Raw genomic sequence first — 13223 nt, 5'->3', positions numbered from 1 at the left:
ATGGATCCTTTTGACTTTCAGACACCATCAGTAAAATGGGAAAAAAATACAATGACAATTAGAATTTTTTACGAATTCCTCTAAAGTCTGCCACAGTTGAAAGAAAACCAAGATGTGTTTAAATAATACCTACTGCAGGTAGTTAATGTAACTAGATAAATATAAGCATTAGGAATAGGGAATCACATAATGGAAGAAAAGAGAAAGAAGGAAAAATACATAATATGTAGGAAGGTGGTACTTGTAAATTCTCCAGTAAATAGAGCAGATTTTCCCCTTACGGTTTAGCCATTAGTTTCCGAATTCATAGTCTATATACAGACCAGATTGCTATAAATTTGTCAGCCAACAGTCTTTTTAGGAAAGGCCACAAGCTCTGCAGACAAAGGTTATGAAACCACATTTTGCCAGATCTTAAAAGCTGCACAGGAATTGATCTTCCATTGCAACCAGACTGTTTTCTTTCCTTAGCAAGCTATGGAGAGGGGGGAGCGAAGGGCAGCAAGCAGAACTCAGGGAGATTATTTAAGCTTCAAAGAGAGCAATGACAAGGGGTTCTTATAGCTCCATTATGAAACTAAAGACGTGATTCCTGCCACATATTTTGAGGAAAAAAAGAGTGAACACCTTATAGAACTTGGAGATTATTATTATCATCACTGCCTGGACAGATTTCTGTAGCATTCAGGGGCTGGTGGGATTTCACCTTCATGCTTCTGGAATACACCTGAAGATGTACTGCTAACTCAAGACAGCCTCAGGCACCTCTCAGTGCCAGGCAGGGCAGCATGCCTGCATTTCCCTCCTAGGGGAACCAGACAGAGCACAAAGAGGCAGAGAGGCACTAACAGGTCACATCCCACAGCTTACTCACAGCCACTGGCAGAAGGACTGATTGAAAGCTCTCTGTATCTTTTATTGATTAGAAGTTTGAAATCAAACCATTTACTTCTTTGGCTCCAAATGCACTTATTCTGCCTTAATGCAAAGAATGGCCTGGACAGTCTCTTCAGATTCTGTTACCTTGAAGTGATGATAAAACACTTGAATCTTAACTGATCTGTGGAACTCAGAGTCAACATTTATAGAATTAAAGACTGAATGAAGACAAACAAAAAAAGATCATTATGAAATCACGAAAGAAAAAGTGTCTTAATTTATTGTTAGGAGAAACTTCTACTGAGATAAGTTTTTTGGCTGAGAGCAGCTATAAGGAAAGGGAAGGAAAATGAAGAGAAAGGGAAGCTAAAATGGTAACAGGAGAGCCTCAGAAGACTAAAAATAACAATAGAACGCATAAAGACTGTAAAATATAGTGATAGGGAAGTTCCAAAAATACTTATCTGCAAGAGCAAAACAACATGACACCAGCTTGTGAAAACATTTTTTCAGGACTGTCATGATATATATTAAACTTCTTGGCATTTCGTGACTTGCTACAGCAAGCATAGCTGTGTGAGAGGGAATTTTAGCTGACCGCATTGAACAGATGGGAGCTGGCAGTCCTGCACTCCCTGTCATCTTATGAAGAGCCTTCCTAGGCGTAGGGGCACCTGATGAGCAAGCTGCTGGATGTCTCTGGCCCTCTGAGGCCTCTCACTGCAATATCTGAGTGCTCCATGTGTGACCACTACAGAGGAACACAGGTTTCTGCTTCAGAGAGTAAATGAGGAGCTAAAGGGCACACAAAGCTTGCCTTAGTGCAGGTAAATGGACACGTGCCTCCCAAAACAGCCTCCTCTCCTTGCCATCAGATTCCTTTGTCTTTCTCTCTTCCAGAAAGGCTGACAGGCACAGGAGCATTTCAAAGGAAAAAAAAAAGCCAAAGTAACTCTTGAAGAGAGCTTGTCCTTTTACTAGCAGAATCTTACCAAAAAAACCCATACCATTAACATGTTTTACTCATTAGGAATCCACTGGCATCTCATGGAAAGCTGTAAAAACATTCTTGAAAACAATTCAAATTTTCTGTTTTGTTCTCTCTTCCACTTTTAAAAAATGCTGAAGATAATGGCACAGAAACAGTTACTACTCAATCCTTACCTACTTATTCCATATGGAATACAATGAGATCATGCTCTCATTGTCATCTCCGTAGCAGCTACATACTTTAAAGAGTGATATAATACAGGCTACCAAGAAGCAAAAAGGAACTCTCAAAAATACAAGTTTTGTTGATATTCAGGCAACTTTAAGGGACTGCAGAAACAAACAGATGCAATACAATAAATTAGGAATTTATTATAGGAACATGCCTAGCAGTAAAATTTGCATGTCATATTTCCCTTGGATATTTAACAGTTTTTAAGTTTGAGCACACAAACAAGGAAGCTGCGTGCAAAGCTACATGCATGTACCGCTTCTAACCATACTGCTTCCTTCTGCAGAGTTCATAACTAAATATCCTGAGTAGTACTTGAAAACAGATCCCAAGAGGGAAAAATATAAAAGATTACAATTTATTATCTGCAGGTTTTGTCACACTCCAAATACATTTATCTCGGGATGTGCATTGCACATCAAAGCAGAACTGCTTATGGTGATGAGCAGCCAATTGGACTAAAGGTGCCCAAACCAAACACAGTGCTCCAAGAAAGGCTGCACGGCAGCCTTAACTCCTTCTTTAGCTCCTCCCACTGCAGAAGAGTCCTAGCAAGAAAAGGCAGTAATGGTTTAAGAGATTTGAAAGCATTCAATAGGAAACAGGGTAGTGGCAGTAAGACTGGAAAGTGAACTCAGTTTTGAGTTGCTGAGATTCCTGTCCCACCAGGACTTGTCAGCACTGCACAGGGAGGGTTCCATTGCCTATGCAACAGCAGAGCTATAAGAACCAGGCCCAACAATGGCATAATAGAGGACTGAAAATCACAAAGAACTTTCTGGATACCTGCTGTAGTGGAGGCAATACCAACAGAGTTCCTTCCACAGCAGCTGCACATTGAAACTGCTTGCTATCCGAACAAGTGCTGTATCTCAAGACATATAGCAGTTCTTGCAACTCCTTAACACCAAGATAAGGTTAAATATTTATCTCCAACAAGCTTGGAAAGATGTTAAAGGTAACCAGTCTATATACATTACAAATCCTGTTGATATGCATGCATATAAATAAATGCATATCCACACACTAACTGTATGCACAGACAGCTTTTAGACTGAGTTGGATCTGGAACATTTCAGTAGACAAAGCTGTACTGTATGTGCAGGTGTTGGGTTTTTTTTCTTTTTTTCTTTTTCTTTTTTTTTTTTTTTTGAGAGAGAAAATACAAACCAAGATTAAATGCAAAAGCATTTGTTCTTTCCCCTAAACTTTCCTATAGATTTATAGTAGGAGACAGAACAGGAATTAGAGAATGAGAATATTACTGAAATTTTAGGATTGTGCCTATAGGACAGTTTATCTCTAATCCTGCAAAGAACACAAAGCACACAGAACTTAAACAGTGACAGTGAAGCAAGTGGAACTACTCATAGGCTGACAGATAAAGGACTGTCTTCCTTCACACGGATTTCAAACACCTGAAATGACTGTTGGTGAACTTCTCATCTTTTTAGCAGAACTTAAAATGAACACAAAATCTGGAACCAAATGCAAATTGGCCCAATTTTATTCCACAATAAATGCAAAAGAATGAATTCTGAGGTACCTTTGATTGAAAATGAGCTTCATACTTAGTGACTTAAAATAAGGAGAAAATAACAGAATTCAGATACACCAAACACACCTGCACAACAAAGATAACCTTGAATAAAACTCCACAGATATCCTCTGCTTATTCAACCTGCAGCTCCACTGGCTGTATTTTGCTTCTTCGACCTACTCTTAGTTTGCCATTTTAAACACTTGCAATTCCACAACGTCTGGTTTGACTATATGCACTATTTTTCTTATAAGAAAGCACTACTAAAGGCTCTGTAAATCATATATTTTAAAGAAATGAAACTGACCATCTGCTATGAGTTAACTGCAATGACTAACATTTTCTATCAAGGCATGCCATTTCAGATCAGTACAATGTGAATGTTAATTAAAATTAATTACACATGTCTCTGAAGACGTTTTTCTTAATATCCAGAAAAGCCAAAGAGACAATCTCTGAGACAATGTCGAGAAATAACAGCATTTAAGGATTTTGCCATTAACTCATATAAGTGATCTCCCAGAAATATAGGGATGTCTTCAAGTTCACACACCCAAATACAGACACAAATGAATTTAAGGTGAAAATGAATCAAAGAGATGCTGATAGCATACAGCCAATCCTGAACAGTCTCAATTTCTATACGAAAACCAGAAGAGAAATGTAGCCAGAGCTAGCACCACCAAGAGCAACATCTGTGGTGGTAAATGGCACAAAAATACTCCGTAACTCTACAGATAAGAAGGCTCAATCATTTTTGTGACAGGGGATGAAAGGCTGATTTGGAACCTGCCTTGAGGCCCACACAGATGCAAAAGGAGCTCCCAGCTGTCAGAGCCTCACCATGTACCTCTGCTTCCACAGATGTGGCAGTGATGCACGTTCTGTGTCACACTGAGCAAGGAAGGAGAACTTGTCCTTCAAGCTGAGTCCAGTTACCAGCCATGACTTGGCCCGTGCTTACAGCACCTGTCTGACTGCAAGAAGATCTTACGCAATTTCTCAGGGAATTTTCCTGGAGTGTAACTCACATATAAGATATGGGTTTGTCATATAAGTTTCTTTCCCTGAGAGCTCCTTTTTGCTCCTTAATGCCAGTTTTAGACCACCTATCTCCCATCCTATAGTATAAATGTGGTGCAAACAATTCTTGTCAGTAATGGCAACAATGAAATATTCCAGAATTATTATTATTATTATTTTTAATGGAATGTAGTTGGGGCACAAAGACTAGTTATTCTTTGTGTTTGTATATTTTCCCCATTCTTAGACATCGTACTCACCGGCAGCTCATAGTTTGTTTACAAATCCCAGCAGCTTTTTTTTTGGGGGGGGTTACATTTAGATATGTATTTTTTAATTAAATAGATTTTATTTCTTCCTTTTCTAACAGAGAGGGCTGTGAATAGCTTACAGTCCAGTTCTTCCTGAGGCTTAGTTTTCTTAGCAATTCAAAAACAGTAACTAACATACATCTCATCTTAGGCTTTCTCCTTCAGCCTGGCATCCATCCAGCAGCTCCTCTGACCCGGTCTCCTTTCACTAGTTGCCTTTATTTTGGCTGTTTCCCAATTTCCCCTATTTATGGATTGCAGTTAACCACTTGTTGTTTGTAAGAAAGAATTCAGTACTTAAGGTTCTAACGCATCTGGAGTCCTAGAGAAGAATTATGCTCCATCCCCTTCTAGAGCAGAACTTAACCAACAACAGGCACCCAAAATAAAAGGTGTTGTATCTTTCACTTATCAAACACTGCATTCTTCCCTGGGTCCTATATATCTTGGGCACTGCAACTGCTGACAGTAAGAGTGTGCTCAGGAGACAACAGCTCTGTTTCTAGTCCTGTTGTGTCCCTTCCACATTTTCTTTTGATGACTCTCCCCTTTGATTTCATCTGTTTCTCAGATTAAATTTGTTTCTCCAATAAAGCTGCCCCAGACGGTCAGCTCTCATGCAGAGCTGTTAGCTCTGTCACACTGCTTCACAATTACTGAGGAGCATTTAAGTCGCAGGAAACTATTCTACTAAACAGAACAATGGCCTTGAATTCATTTTCTCACATCCCCCGGGTATACAGAACCACAAAAAGGTTATTGATAAGTGACCACAGATCCTGAAGGAAGGCACATTTAAAACCATGGTTCTTGTCCCAAACCCCCGTATTTAAAAATGCAAATTGGTAAACTTTTATGGGAAATGCACGAGAATGGGCAAAGGATTTGAACTGAAATCCTAGAAGGAAAGTAAATTTCCTGGGATGGGAAGAATAGCCCAATAGTCTCATGCATCCATCAGTTTTGACAGTGAAGGTGATCTACACGAGCACATGTGGTGGCAAAATCTTCTCCATTCTTAGCTCTGCTTCATAAAGTCAATCAGCACTATGTCTACACAACAACTTTGCTAGCACTTCATCTCTTTATACCAAGGGGGAAAACCTTACATTGCCTTGTGTTTTCAAGAGAATCAAAAGCTGGCTCCAATCCTTGAGCTCCATCCCTTTGGGAATAGTGGGCAGAACTCACACGCAGCACCATGGTGTACCTCACTGCATAGTGAGGACTAGCCAGAACTCAAGTCCTTCACAACATTTTTTAATAATCACTGTTTTCAGAGCACAATTGTACTTACTATCGCTCTGCTTCTCATGAGAGCGAGCAGAAGTGCTCAATTTCACATTATGTCTGACAGCAAAACTGCATTCATCAGTATTGATATACAGAACGGTTCTTTTCAAATACTTTGAATACACTTGATCTCTTTTCCAGTCTAAAAGATTTGCTAACAGCTTGCTGTGGAGATAGAAGGAAAGGAGAAAAGGATGGTCAACATAAAATAGCACTCTCTCTCTTGAGAGCCTTAGACACATACTGCTCGATCCTGCAGCCCCACTTCAGTTGCTTGCATGTAGATTTGCATAGACAGACACTGCCTAAAATGATCCAGGAGTCAAAGGACACCTTCTCTGATGTACCTGGCTCTTAGTGCTGCTCAGGTAAGTAAACTAGAGAAGTCCATCTACAAAGGTCTTCAGTGACCTTTATAAATTAAGTGGGCCCACTCAACATCTTTGAATAAATCATTAAGTTTGCTGAAAAGCATAACTCTAAACCCCCACAACTCTGTTTCTTAAGCAACACTCTATTTCACACCAAGAGTTTTCTTTTTCTTTTTTTTAAACTATATATTTTTTTAACTTTTAATTAGAAAGTAACGAGAAAAGAATTTAATTATTTCACAATGCTGGCTTTTCATAGCTGCACAATTATGTACATTTCATGAGAATTTATCTTCACTGTGAAATCAATCGTCACAGTCTCCATTTACTATACATTACCAAGTCACATTTGATTCCTGTCAGAGAACTGTTGACTTCTGCAGTAAATCAAAATGACAAATACTGTTAAGTTTTCCTCTGCCTCCATCCCCTCAACTCCTAACTCAAGATGGTTTTTCCTTCTACGCAGTGAAATGAGCATTTTCCTGGTAACTGTATTTCAGAACTGGAAAGGTTTTCATAAATGGAAAAAATGCAATGCATAATCCAGGAAACTATTGAAATGTACAGTATCAGAAACATATGGCTGTAGCAAAATACCTATGCAATGAGAGGCTGGGAATGAAAATGAGAACAAGCTGATTAAAATTCTTCTCCTAAACAGATATTCCTTGAAAATTAAAATATTTTAATGGGACATTCAAAAACCTCGCAAAATCAAGGGGGAAAAAAACACCTTACAGATTATGGAAAAAGGAGATTTGGAATAATCTCCGTGCTATCGTCAGTCACTCTGGAGCAGATGATTTTGCCTTTGTTTCATCTTTAATGATCCACATCTTAAACAGTAAAATGTTTCCATAACAAGAACCCTCAGTGGGCAAACTCAGAAAACTGATTTCTTTCCCAATTACAAAGTTTTAGAAAGAAAATTGAAACTAAGCTAATCATTACATTAATTTTGACAAAGCAAGCAATATTTGGTGCTCTGTCTACTCAGAAAGCAGATCAACGCATTAGCATAAAATAAAACAACACAGAGAATCCTCATTTCAACAGATTTTTACCACTTTCTTGTTTCAGTTTCCCCAGGAAACTGGGAAGGGAACACGGTCCCCAGCTGAGTGCTGGATCGCTTTGCTCAACTCGCAGTATCCCTACTTCTGCTGAAACAATCTATGAATTTAGGAGACACTGCAAAGCAAACTGATACTCAACTTGTTTTGACTGATTTGTGCCAGAAGGCAAATTTTTGGAAATATGAAAAAATCAGTTGCTTCACAATAACAGAGGGGCTGCTATTGTAATTAGACTTCAATAAACGTTTCTTCAAGAACAAGTTCTGCCTCCTTTTAAGCTGGAGGACTGTCTTTGTAAACAGCCACTCCCAAAGCAGTTATTTTGTCATCTTATCACCATACTGTCAGGTCTCAACATGCCCATATTGACATACGGGTGTTTTTAGAGCAGCCTGCAGATGCTGGAGGCTCTACTCACAGCCCAAATGGGCACAGTTGTCACAGACATGGCAAGCGTTTTAGACATCTGACTTTGAGATCTTTGCTGTCTGGTGTGCATGAAGATCCAGTGAAAATGCAAATGTGCAACTAAATAATGCTCAAATAAATCCCAAAATTGCCAAAGGAAATGCATGCTTACCTTGGATTTTCATGGCAGTTCAGTGATTGATATTTAAGATGATGAAAGCATTCAAATGTTAGTCAAGCAAAGGAGAAACAGTGAAGCTAAACTTAACAGATTTCTCATGGAAGGCTGACATCAAGCCACTATGACAGCCACCTTTCCTGACGAAAGTATGTGCAGTGATGGGACAATGGACAAATCACATATTTACAGTAGAAAATCATAATTACATTAATTTCCAGCATCTGAAAAGATGAAAAGTTTTGCAGAGCTTTTTTCTGTGCTCCAGAAATGCTTGCTGAGAATAAGATTTCAGAGACATACTTTCAAAGGACATCTCTTGGCAAACAATGTCCACATGTGGGTTAGCTGAGATGTCAGCAAATGTAGGCAAAGCCTCCTTGGGGCAGTTCAGAGTGAAACTCACATTGCGTCCTCATGTTTCTGGAGCCAGCAGAAACTTGACAACCCAGAAATCCTGTGCTTTGCTTTTGCTTTGCAGGAGGGAGGGGCACTTCTAGCTTCTGAAAGAACTATTTCTGGCCAGTTCAGGAGCAACAACAGCTGGCTCTGCAGGGAGTCACATCCAGCCCTCATCATCTTGAACATCTGAATGTACTGTCTAGCTTTAGTGATTGGGGGGAGTGGATGTTCAGGGACTCAGCAGAAAAGAAGAAGAAAACAATGGCATTGATGAATACTACCACTAAAAGACATTTTACTTATTTTCCTGAAGAAGAAATTACAGAACTTGCATTTCATCTGCCACAGTGCAATTCCACTGATCTAACTGCAAATGCAGTAATAAATCAGTAAACAAATTAACAAAAATACAGGTCATTTATATGCCTTTAAGTGTTCTCATGTTTTCCTGACTTAGTTGTGCAGTTATCTGAATTGGCTCTGCCCCATCGGTGGGCTTCCTCAGAGTGACCAATCCCTCAAATCAGAGGAGAGAGCCTGAAGGAAAAGTCTGAGGCAAAACACTACAAAGCAAAGATTCCAGTGAATTGAGAATGCAGAGGATTTTCATTTGTTCTCCATTCAGCTGTATTTAAACCCAAACAAACAATAAAACGCTGCTCAAGATTACAGACAAGCAAGTTTTTCCACTGGAGAAAGTGGAAAGCAATGACGCTTTGGTGATTTACACCAGTTGAATCTGGTCACAAGGTACAGAAGTCATGAATGTTTTGGTAAGCCTAGGAGACTGCCAAACAAAACAAAAATAGGATCAGGAGATGATTATTCAGCCATACAGAAAAACTAAATGACGAATCACGGAGCATTTCACCCTGTGAGTGGCCAGGAGGACGGACACTAACCTTTCAACCCATCATTACGCAACAGCAAAAAAGCAGATAAATCAAGAGTATCAACATTTTGTTCACTCAACACGGTGGAAATAGTAGAACTGCACTCCCAGTGATTAAAATGCTCAGTCAGATACACCTTTATGCAATTATCTGTAGAAAAGCACATTCTCTTACCTCTGCTCCGTGTTAAACAATGCAAAGATATGTTTGCTTGACATGAAGCTCTTTTCAACATCACGCACTTTCAAGTTGTCCAGAGGAAGCATGTACTTCTTCTCTTTTTCCTAGGAAAAAACAGATCAAGCCAACACTGTGTAAGAAGACTCAAAGAAGTCTGATACCAACATGCTCTGTTCAGTCAGCAGTATCTTCGGTACATTTATTATAAGAGTATATCTAAAACCAAAATGGCTAGTTATCTTTCACAGATATAACTGCAAAAGACATGAAATGTCAGTGCCAGTTGTTTTTCTCTGATCCTATTGAAATGTTTCCTACCAAAACCAAAAAAATCCACCAGAAATAAATAAGCATCTGCATTTATTCTTCTCCCTTCCTCTGAATTCTAAGAAGAAAAGACGCAGATTTGACTAAAAGGAATCTAATCAATACAGAGCACTCCTACCATGTCTGTGTAGCAACTGGAGTAAGCTGTGATATAAATTAATCTACTTGGAATACTATTATCAGATTTTTTTTGGCTGGCATTTGATGATCCCTGGGATAAAATTTCTTTCCACTAGTCAAGCATATAAAATCACAGAAAATCATATAAAATCACGTAAACAAAATTGGACTCCACTCTAACCAGCTCTCTATCCATACAACAGACATGATCTACTCTCTCTTGCTGTTGTGAACTCTTCTCTTATTTATTGTCATGTATCGCATTTTCATTAGCAGCATAGTCTCATTTACAGCACAGTTGGTACAATTTCACCTTTTCTAAGCTTCTGGCCACTCTAAATTAAGGACTAGTAACACTGACAAGCTAATTTATGATGTCTGAATTAAAAAAGTCCTAAGATTGTGAACCATTCCTGTTGTGTTTAGCTTTGTTGAAGTCCTGTTACTGATAGAGAAACCAGGGCAAAACTCTCTGTTCTTCTCTGCTAATACAGTTCATGCTAAGTAGATGTCATTTAAAGACAAGAGGGACATCACCTGCATCAGAGGGTTTATGCCCTGGAACTTGTGCAGTGAATACCAGATGATGATCTCCTGAACTTGGCTATTCAATAACTCTATGGAAGAAATTCAGTTAATAACCAAAGGAAGAAAGCTGAGGATTCCTTTACAGTTCCCTATCTGGCAGCATGGACTAAGACTGCCTGGCCTCCACCTGACTATCATTAGAACTAACTGTGAAATCTAGCACCCATTGCACTTGCTGAAGAACTGAACATGACACTGCTTGGTAAGAAACATTCATGTGATAAGAGTTTATTGTGCCATGAAACAGAGTAAAAGGACCAAATTCAGCTTGCAATTGTTTTTAATTTGTGCATATTCCCTAGTCACTTCCATAAGAAATACACAAAAGTAATTTCCATGCAAAGAACTGGAAGAAGTTCTAGCTGTTCTGCAATGTGTGTGCTGGGAGGGCAGAAGCAATAACACTTGGCTAAGCTTCAGCAGATTGCAAAACTAAACTGGATGGGAATGTATCTACAAGTGAAACTATAAAAATATTATAGTGATGCGTCCAGCAATGGCTCACTTTCCTAGACAGCTTTATAACAGGCCTCAGTAGAGGAAAAATGCATATTTCAAAGGCTCTTCTGGTAAAGCTTGGCTACTACTGTTTTGTCAAATCCACGGTGGAAGTATTACATAAAAGTTATCTGACGCATTTTCATACTGTCTAGATCAGCCATCTTAGAGAGTGTACCCAACTAAATATGTAAAGATCACATATAGCATATTCTACACTCTCCCATCTAATGAGAATTCCAATGAAAGACCCTTTAGGTCTGTCAGTCTACAGCTATTTATCAGAGTTAACCTGTGAATTAAAAACAAATCATAGCTTTCAATTGAAACCTGGACTAAATTGTAACATAAGTGGTGAGGTACTGGAACAGGCTGCCCAGAGGGGCTGTGGATGCCCTAACCCTGGAGGGGTTCAAGGCCAAGCTGGATGGGCCCTAGATAATCTGATTGGGTTGGAACTGGATGATCCTTGAGGTCACTTCCAACCCAAACTAATCTATGATTCTGTGAATCATTTATGATTCCATTACCAGAAATGTGAATGCTTCAGATGAAGAGCTTGTTCTGACAGACACTATTCACTGATAAACCAAGCAACAGATGAGTAAAAATAGCACCATATGAAAAAACTACACCAAGGTTCTGATTGTCTATTCAGAAGTAGGAAAGTTTTGTAAATGTTTGGTGCCAAACTGTGAGAAAGTGTTTGTTCTGTAGCCACCAGGAAAAAGGAAATGCCTATTGAAGGCTAAGAAGTGGTTGGTATTTATTTACATGGCCTCCTACCCACATGCTGAGACAGAGCAGTTTCCAAGAAAGGGAAATCATAGGGTGCCTGCGCCTGGAATTCTAACAGAGACAGCATGTCACACATGAAAGATCAGACCTAAATGTTGCCTAATTCCAGGAGAGAAGTATTACTGTAATATTCAGGCATGGCAGCAAAACTCAAAGCTTTTTTTTTTCTTTCCCCAAACAAGAAGAAATATATCCGTATAAAACTGTGTGTGAGCTAATTTAACGTAAGATGAATATAACAACATTTTAGCCTCAGCTCAATTAATACTATATTACGGCAGGGCAAAAAGTCTCCAGCCAGGACTGTATCTGTGCATGCTTCCCATCTTGAGAAGCTGACAGCATAGAAAATAGGGAATGTATGAAGCCTGGGAGGAATGGGGCTAGGCACACTTCTACAAGTGACGACATGCACATAGCTGTGGGTCCAGTTTGTCCCCTCAGCATTTGTTCTTCTTTATTTATAGATTTTTATTTTTATAATGGGGCAGAGAACTTAAGCATGACATGAGAGGAAAAACGAAGCGTAACGTGAAGGGAAAAACCAGCACATGCTGATCTCACGTACAGACTTTGCTTCTCTTTTTCCTATACAGTGAGGGAAAAAGTGGGAGGCAGCACAGCGCATTCCTGTCTCTCTGACATAAAAAAAATGCCCATAATGCACCTTAGAAAAACAAACCAACCTGCAAGCCTGCAAGGCCTTCCGACCCTTGAGACGATGTTTCACCACCCGTGGGCATAAGTAGCACTCATGTCCTTAATGGACTGGTTCTCTCCTGCACTCTGACAGGCAAATAGGCTGCCAGGAACTGACAGCATGATGTAAATATGCCATATTACAACTGGCCCTTCCTTCTCCAGTGTTTAAATGTACTAAAAATAAATGCTGCTGAAGTCCAAGATGGCACAAGGGATGCAAAAAATACAAAAGCAGTTCCCCTCCCCCAGCAATGTTTCGGCCAGTACTTCCCATCTAATGAACTTCATTTTCTTTTCAGCCAGAGGCAGAAATGATGTAAAACTACATTCCCCCCCCATCTCTGCTTTTGCAGCTTGTAGGTTCTGTCAGACCAGCAGAAGAAACCTTGGATGCAATTTCATCTAACCGGA

The 13223-nt window shown here is 39.4% G+C and overlaps 1 protein-coding gene across 7 annotated transcripts in view; it reads right to left on the bottom strand.

The window, feature by feature from the left end:
• DNM3 (dynamin 3) overlaps positions 1-13223 on the bottom strand; it is a 168595-nt gene that overhangs the window by 54005 nt on the left and 101367 nt on the right. For all 7 annotated transcript variants that reach the window (XR_016469120.1, XM_090146094.1, XM_090146093.1 and 4 more), the window contains one exon: positions 9774-9883. Coding sequence is in view for 6 of the 7 variants with exons in the window: in XM_090146094.1 (XP_090002220.1) it covers positions 9774-9883 (110 nt within the window). In the remaining variant the exon portion in view is untranslated. The remainder of the gene's footprint in view (positions 1-9773; positions 9884-13223) is intronic.

The sequence above is a fragment of the Phasianus colchicus genome, chromosome 9 (assembly GCF_987193195.1).
Source record: "Phasianus colchicus chromosome 9, bPhaCol1.hap1.1, whole genome shotgun sequence".
Lineage (NCBI taxonomy): Eukaryota > Metazoa > Chordata > Aves > Galliformes > Phasianidae > Phasianus > Phasianus colchicus.
This window is presented reverse-complemented; position numbering and strand designations above follow the sequence as displayed.